This window comes from Colobus angolensis, unplaced genomic scaffold, assembly GCF_000951035.1.
Source record: "Colobus angolensis palliatus isolate OR3802 unplaced genomic scaffold, Cang.pa_1.0 Scaffold406, whole genome shotgun sequence".
Taxonomy (NCBI): Eukaryota; Metazoa; Chordata; class Mammalia; order Primates; family Cercopithecidae; genus Colobus; species Colobus angolensis.
The window spans coordinates 243,643-252,345 of record NW_012117444.1 but is presented as its reverse complement, the minus strand read 5'-3'; the positions used below and the strand labels follow the sequence as shown (position 1 = coordinate 252,345).

Here is an 8,703-nt window from a genome sequence, read left to right as displayed (position 1 = left end):
ATTTCCTGTTGGATTTCTGTCTCTTATACCCTCAAGGATCCACCCTTAACTAGACAGCCTCCTACCCTACCGTAGCCATCTACATAATTTTCTCCAAAATCATGATTCCTCCAAGAAAAAGCCCCATCTCAGAGAACCAAGACCACGGCTGTTAGAATCCCACTGAGCTGTACCTCAAAGATCTCAAATCCAGCTATATCCAGGATACCCAGGAAGGAAGCCCCTTGCTGATGGGTCTTGTCCAGGGCTTTGTTCACGCGGGTGAGTATCCAGCGGAAAAGGCGCTCATATGTTGCCTTGGCCAAAGCCTCTACAGCAAAGTCAGCCTGCAGAGGTGAACCAGGAGAACATGGTTATTCTCACTGGGCTCCATTTTCACATAAGCCAGGCTGGTGGTGAAGATTTTTATTCTTGTCCAGGCATGGTGGCTCACACTGTAATCTCAGCACTTTGGGAGGCCAAGGCCAGTGGATCACTTGAGGTCAGGAGTTCAAGACCAGCCTGGCCAAAATGGCAAAAACCCATCTCTACTAAAAATACAAAAAGTAGCCAGGCGTGGTGGTGCATGCCTGTACTCCCAGCTGCTTGGGAGACTGAGGCAGGAGAATTATTTGAATCTGGGAGGCAGAGGCTACAGTGAGCTGAGATCACACCACTGCACCCCACCCTGGACAACAGAGCAAGACTCTGGCTCAAAAACAAAAAACAAAAAACAAACAAACACAAAAAACCTGACATGTGACTTTGAATATTCTAGTATTGAATAAATGAGGGATAAAGAGATGAGATGAATGGGTGGATGGATGGACAGATGAATGAATGAATGGAATGACAGGTGGAGGGGTGATGGATGGCTGGACAGATGGACGGGTCATGGATGGATGAATGGACAGATGGTGAGTTAGGGATGGATGTACAGATGATGGGTGAACAGATAGATGGGCAGATGAGTGGATGGATGGATGGATGAACAGACAGATGAATGAGTGGATAGACAGATGGATGGATGGACAGATGCAGAGGCGGACCATGGGTGAATGGATTAATGAATAGATGAATGAGTGAACAGGGGGGTAGATGGATGAATGGATGGATGGGTGGGTGCAAGGAGGGGTAAGTGATAAGTAAATGGCAGGTACATCATTACCTGTTCTTTTGTCTGAGCTTTCTGTACCACATCTCGCCCAACCTTGATACGAGGAGTGAGGATGGATCTAGTGAAATCCGTCACATTGATTCCCATGAGGTGGCAAACTTTCTGAGCAGCTGGATGGAGAAAAGAAACATCTTGAGTGCATCACAAAAGAAATAGCTTGGCAAGAAGGCACATCACATGGGCTATTTGTGATCTGTGAATACACTGGGTTCTCTTGGGGAAATGGGACCCACTGACCGTGAATATACCCCTAAAGGCTGCTGTCATTAGTGGTCACACTCCCCAGTATTTTGCTGAGAGGCAATGACTGGGTGGGGGTGGGGTGCTGAAGTATGCCCCAGTTGGGGGTTCAGGGTCAGGTAGTTCTAGTTTCAAGTCCCTGTCGCTTCACACTTCCAAGTCATGTGACTTTGGAAAAGCTCTTTACTCTCCCAGAGTCTTGCTTTTCTCAGCTTTAAAAAGGGTCAGCTCTTCCGTACCTTGTTGGTACCCAGGACTAAATAAGGTAAAATATGTAAAGTCCCTGAGAGAGAGAGGGAGAGGGGGGCGGGGGGTGGGGGAGAGATTTATTTATTTATTTATTTATTTATTTTAGACGGAGTCTTGCTATGTCACCCAGACTGGAGTGCAGTGGTGCAATCTCAGCTCACTACAACCTCTGCCTCCTGGGTTCAAGCAATTCTCCTGCCTCGGCCTCCCAGGTAGCTGGAGTTATAGGTGCCTGCCACCACACTCAGCTAATTTCTTTTGTATTTTAGTAGAGATGGAGTTTTACCGTGTTGCCCAGGCTGGTCCTGAAGTCCTGAACTCAGGCAATCCACCCACCTCGGCCTCCCCACGTGCTGGGATTACAGGTGTGAGCCACTGGCCCCTGAGATTTATTTAATACTTAGTAAGTGTTAAATAGTTACTAATAGTAACATTTATTGAATAGTTACTGTTCAATGAATATTTGTTTCACCCTTCCAGGATATGTGTTACAGCATTGTTTGCAATAGCAAAATGCTAGAATCAACCTAAATTTTTTTTTTTTTTGAGATGCAGTCTTCCTGTGTTGCCAGGCTAGAGCACAGTGGTGCAACCACTAGCTGGTCCCTTAATGTGAAAATAGCATTACATGCTGCTTTGCATGTGCAAGGCAGAGTAAATACAGCGATTTTAGGATTTTTCCCCCATCTCTTGGCAAGAGTGCTTTTTCATTTCTCTTTCCCTGAGGTCTTTCCTTGGCATCTGGATTCTGTTAATTTGCCAGATTTAGGGACTCTAATACATAACAAACACCTGAGAATGAAACTGCCACTGCAAAATTATAACTGAGACACTGAACAAGATCTGACCTAACCGACTCCATCTTGCTTCTAACCTCCATGCTCCACTGAACGATTCCTGGATGTAAGCCGAACTAACTTTGGGATGAATTTAGTTTATAGTTTGTTTGTTTATTTATTTATTTATTGAGACAGGGTCTCATTCTGTCATCCAGGCTGGAGCACAGTGGCAATCTTGGCTCACTGCAATCTCCACCTCCTGGGTTCAAGCAATTCTCCTGCCTCAGCCTCCTCGAGTAGCTGGGATTACCGGTGCCTGCCACCATGCCCAGCTAATTTTTGTAGTTTTAGTAGAAATGGGGTTTCACCATGTTGGCCAGGCTGGTCTTGAACTCCTGACTTCAAGTGATCCACCCGCCTCAGCCTCCCAAAATGCTAGGATTACAGGCATGAGCCACCACACCCAGCCTCTTAGTTTATAGTTTAAAACACAAGAACCCTTTCCCAGAACAAACCCCCTTCTTGTCTGGGGAATAGACTGCCTTTGTAGGAGTTCTGTAACTGGAGGCTACAAGAGTCTGATCCTCCCTAAATTGCTCCTGGGGATAACATCACTAATGTAAAATCTAACATCAGTGCTTGTGATATTTTGCAGACCCTGGCACCAGGTGGATCAGCTGACACCACCCAGATCAAGAAACTGGCTCATCTGATCTGATGGCCTCTGTCCAGGAACTGACTCAGGGCAAGAGGACAGCTTCGACTCCCTGTGATTTCATCTCTGACCCAATCAATCAGCACCCCCAACTCACTGGCCTCCCCCTAACCACATGATGCTTAAAAACTGTGATCCCTGAATGCTCAAGGAGACTGATTTGAGTAATAATAAAACTCTGCTCTCCCATGCAGCCGGCTCTGCGTGAATTACTCTTTCTCTATCTCCATTCCCCTGTCTTGATTAATTGGCTCTGTCTAGGCAGTGGGCAAGGGAAACCCAGTAAGTGGTTGCAAAAGGTTTGATCAAGGTGGGCTCTAGGGAGTGGGAAAAAGCAACGCAATATACAGTCTGGGCCGGGAGATAAGAAACCTAAGTTTTGCTCTCAGTTCAGCCACCAACAAGCATGGTGGTAGCCATGCCAGCTTCTCAAAACACAAAATATTATTTCTTTGTGGGTAGGTTTATCAGATTTAGGGGGACAATTACAGGATGCTCAGTTAAACCTGAATTTCAGATAAACAAGAATACTTTTTTGGTATAATCATGGTTCAAATGTTACAAGGGACATACTTAAAATTTTAAAAAAAGTTTGTTGTCTACCTAAAATTGAAATGTATCTGGACATCCTGTATTTTATCCGGTACCCCTAATTCTCAGAGCAATTGAGGTCTGTCTCCCCAGGAAGACCACAGATACGGTAAGAAGAGCTATTCTTGTGTCATTTCCTGCTGTATCCCAGTGGCATATTGCAGGGCCTTGAGAAATACTTCTTTAACAAAACAATTAAGTAGAGTATTTTAGAATAGATGGTCCCTCAGGATCTTGTCTGGTCACTATTAGGGGCGGGATGTGATGACTCTTGCCTGTAATCCCAGCATTTTGGGAGGCCAAGGTGGGAGGATCACTTGGGCTCAGGAGTTCAAGATCAGCCTGGGCAACACAGCGAGACCTCGTCTCTATTAAAACTTGTAAAATTTTGTATTTTAAAAAAAGAACAAATAAATAAAACTATTATTATTATTATTATTATTTATCCCTGCACTCCGATTCAAGAACTTTCCACACAGGGTCTTCAGCAGTGAAAAGTTTGCAAAAAGAAAAATGAGTGATAAGAACCTAGTCCAACTGTTGTTGAAATCCCAGATACCTTCACCTTGAAAAATAACCAATGGTTAAATGTTACCCTCCCCACCCCCTGCAACCCCGAAGTCATTGGTTATTGGGAAAAGGTGGCAAGTACCTGTGTTATCTGGCATGGACGCCTGGTCTGTGTTTCTTTCCTTCTTGAAGACGATATTTCCAAGCTGTAGGACTGATGATACCACCTTCAATATGGCTGGGGTGGGGACAGAAGAGCAGAGCAGACACAAAGGTCAATGCCAAAGTACCCTGGAGTTTTGGAGCCTAAAGCCACTGGGGACCCAGAGCCAGCCTGCATCTTTCCTCCGAAGAAACTAAATTCTGAGCTCAATATTTTCATATGGTTGCTTAAAACCTTGCATTACAATGGAATACCACACAGCAGCGACTGGCAAATTATAGCCCATGGACCAAATCTGGCCCACGGTTTACTATTATAAATAAAGTATTATTGGAACACAGCTATACTCATTCATTTACATACTGTTTATAACTATTTGCATGCTACGATGGCAGAGTTAAACAGTTGCAACAGAGATCGTCTGGCCTACAAAGGCTAAAGAATTTACTATCTGACCCTTTACAGAAAATGCGTTAGCAACCCCTACCACAGAACAGTGAGAATGAACGAGTTACAACCACCAAAAAACAAAACTGATGTATTGGGGCCAGCATAGTGACTCATGCCTGCGACCCCAGCACTTTGGGAGGCTGAGATGGGAGAATTGTTTGAGGCCAGGAGTTTGAGACAGCCTGGGCAATGTAGGGAGATCCTGTCTCTAAAACAAAAATACCCCTGACATATCTTCCAGACACAAACACTGAACAAAAGAGGACAGATGGAAACAAGAACGTGCTGCCTAAGTCCACATATTGACAGTCTATCCAAGAAGAGGCAAAACTAATCAATGTTGTTAGAAGTCAGGATATTGATTATCCTTAATTGAGGGAAGCTCCAAGAAGGTGCATGTGGGAGCTTCTGCGGGGCTGGTGGCATTTTCTTATTTAAAATGGATTCTAGTTACACAGACGTGTTCAGTTTATGATAATTCTCTGCACTGCACACTATGGCATACACAATTTTCTACATGTAAATCTACATCAGTAAAAGGCTTTTTGAAATAAAAACCCTGTGCTTCTTACATACTCTGCTGGGTGTACAAGATGCCCATATTGGGATGAAGAAAATATACATTTGTTTTTACTAGTTGTCCAGGTGTCTCCAAACAAAAACGCTGTGTTCCCAAGATACTTGGAACCTCTCTGACTCCATACTCTGCACATGTTACTGTTAGAATAGTTTCTGTGTCTGAAATCCCCACAAGACCATGAGTTTCTGGAGAGTGAGGGGCCTGCCCTTATCATCTTTGAATTTCCAAAGCCTAGTCCAGGGTCCTGATACACATGGTAGGGAGGGAGAGATAGATGGATGGTAGGTGGAAGGTGGATGGATGGATGAATTAATGAATGAATGAATTAATGAATAATACATGGATAGAGGATGGGTTCATGGATGAATGGATGGATGGATGGATGGGTGTGTAGATGAATGATGGGTGAATGTGAATGGATGAGTAGAGGATAGATGGATGAATACAGGATGGATTGATGGATGAATAATGCATGGATAGAGGACAGATGGATGATGGATGGGTGGATAGCTGGATGGATAGAGGATGGATGGATAGATGGAATGGACAGAGGAGGGATGGATAGACGATGGATAGATGGATAGAGAATTGATGGATGATGGATGGACGAATGGATAGAGGATTGATGGATGGATGATAGATGGATGGATGAATGGATGGATGGACGGATGATAGATGGATGACAGACGGATGGATGGTAGATGGATGAATGAATAGATGGATGGACGGATGGAGAATGGATGATGATTAACACAAATTCTTGGCTTAGCTTAACTCAGGTACAAATCACCCAGAGTTCTGGCTTCAAATCAGTCACCGTGTTCCAGGAACAAAGCTTAGAGATCCCAGACTTCTCTGGTTCCTCAGGGCAAACCAGACATTACAAGGCCCATAGCAACAGCTATTCTCACACCATGGAGTCCTTGACCCAGCTCAGCAAAAGGACCCAGCTGCTGACCACCCACCCATTTGCTCCCACTCACTAAGGCAGAAAGCCTTCTACCCAAAATGAATGAAGCTGCTGTTGACAGGACTTGGAAAGACACTTCCTTTTAACCATAACATCTATGAAAGAGGCTTTGTAAACTATGAAGAGTTGTACTCACTGTTTTAAAAGTGTAAGTTTAAAGTAAAGATTGCTGAAATGCCTGCACAACCCAGGCAAGCCGGCCAACTCAGGGTTTCTCAATCTTGTCACTGCAGAAATTCAGGGCCAGATAATTCTCTATTGCGGGGAGCTGTCCTAGGCGTCATGGGAAGTTTAGCAGCATCCCTGATCTCTAACCACTAGATGTCAGTGGTGGTTACCCCACCAGAGTTGTGACAACCACAGATGTCGTCAGACACTACTAAATATTCCCTGGGAGGCAAACTCATCTCTGGAGAGAACCACTGGTCTACACGAACAAAGCCAACTAAGGAGGACTGTGGGAACCCAAGGAGGCCACAAACCCATGTGAAGGGGCCAGCAACTACTCCGTCATAACCCAGTATTGCTAGAACTTCTGATTTTTCCAGATCATGGAAAGCCAGAGTTTTTATGTGAAGTCTACTCATAGTTTTTTTTTTTTTTCTTTTGAGACAGAGTCTTGCTCTGTCACCCAGGTTGGAGTGCATTGGTGCAATCTCGGCTCACTGCCACCTCCTCACTTCCCGGGTTCAGGGGATTCTCCTGCCTCAGCCTCCAGACTAGCTGGGATTACAGGCATGCGCCACCACACCCGGCTAATTTTTTCTATTTTTAGTAGAGATGGGGTTTCACCATGTTGGCCAGATTGGTCTCAAACCCCTGACCTCAAGTGATCCATGTGCCTTGGCCTCCCATAGTGCTGGGATTATAGGCCACAGTGCCCGGCCTAACCATATTTAAACTTTAGGAACCAATTTTTAAAAATTTTGAAGGTTGTAGTGGCCGATCTCTCCTGTGGGTTCAGGAACCAATGGTTTGCACTTTCTGGTATAGTTAACGTAACTCCAGAAATGAAAAAAGAACGCCACCACTCCCAGGCCATAAGAGATGAACCTTGGGGCAGAGTTAGTAGACAGCAAACAAGTAAACCAGTGAGGAGACACAATACAGCCAGGACGGTGACGGCTGGCGGCATCCTGGTGCACTGGTGCAAAGCACGCATTCTGCAGTTAGACAGTCCTGAGTTCAAATCCCAGCTTCGCTTCTTATAAATCTCATCATCTTTGAGTTTCCAAAGCCTAGTTCAGAGTCCAGATACACATGGGGAGGGAGGGAGATGGATGGATGGCAGATGGAGGGGGGAATGAATGAATGAATAAATGTATAGAGGATGAGTTCATGGATGAATGGATCGCTGGGTAGATGGATGGATGGGTGATGGATGGATGGATGGATGGGTGATGGGTGGATGGATGAATCATGAATGGATAGAGGATAGAGACTCTACATGCATCTCAGTAAGTCCCATGAGCCTCAGTTTCCCTATCTGCAAAATGGAGATGGTAACAGGAGAATCTACTTCATGAAGTTTAGGTCCTGCAAGATGCTGAGCAAGGGCCTGGTCCAGTAGGCCAGTAGGCGGTAAAGAGCGGAAGCCACCTATATTAGGTTGAATGTTGGTCCTTCTAAAATATGTCCACCTGGAACCTGTGAACATGGCCTAATTTGGGGGGGTAACACTTATTTTTTTTTTCCTTTTTGTGGGGAACGCGGTCTCACTATATTACCCAGGCAGGTCTCAAACTCCTGGGCTCAAGCTCTCCTCCTGTCTCTGCCTCCCTGAGAGCTGGGAATACAGGCGTGAACCACTGTGCCCAGCCTGAATGCGGCCTAATTTGGAAAAAAAGGTCTTTGCAGATGGAATCAAGTAAAAGATCTCAAGATGAGGTCATCTTGGATTAACCTGGTGGGCCCTACATTTAATGTCAAGTGTCTTTATGATGGACAGAAGAGAAGATCCACAGAGTAGAACACCACATGAAGGAGGAGGCAGAGACTGGAGTGAGACAAGCCAAGGAAAAGCCATGAACAGCCAGAGCCACCAGAAGCCAGGGCAGAGGCAAGGAACAGATCTCCCTCGGGTCCTCCAGAAGGAACATCTTATCTCTTAAAAAAAAAATTTTTTTTTTTAAATTTTTATAGACAAGGGGTCTTGCTATATTGTCCAGACTGGTCTTGAACTCCTGGCCTCAAATGATCCTCTCACCTCAGCCTCCCAAAGAGCTGGGATTACGGGCATGAGCCATTATGCCTGGCTCCTGCCGACACCTTGATTTCAGAACCCTGGCCTCCAGAACTGG

General features: G+C 45.1%; 1 protein-coding gene across 1 annotated transcript in view; it reads right to left on the bottom strand.

Moving 5' to 3' along the window:
* The window catches only part of LOC105521719 (myosin-11-like), a 15,229-nt gene extending 10,665 nt beyond the window's left edge, over positions 1–4,564 (bottom strand). Inside the window, exons 1-3 of the mRNA XM_011956009.1 lie at positions 4,383–4,564; positions 1,148–1,266; positions 174–326 (exon numbers count right to left, since the gene is read on the bottom strand). Coding sequence (XP_011811399.1) covers positions 174–326; positions 1,148–1,266; positions 4,383–4,398 — 288 coding nt within the window. The 5' untranslated portion in view covers positions 4,399–4,564. The remainder of the gene's footprint in view (positions 1–173; positions 327–1,147; positions 1,267–4,382) is intronic.
* Between the last annotated feature and the right edge of the window lie 4,139 nt (positions 4,565–8,703).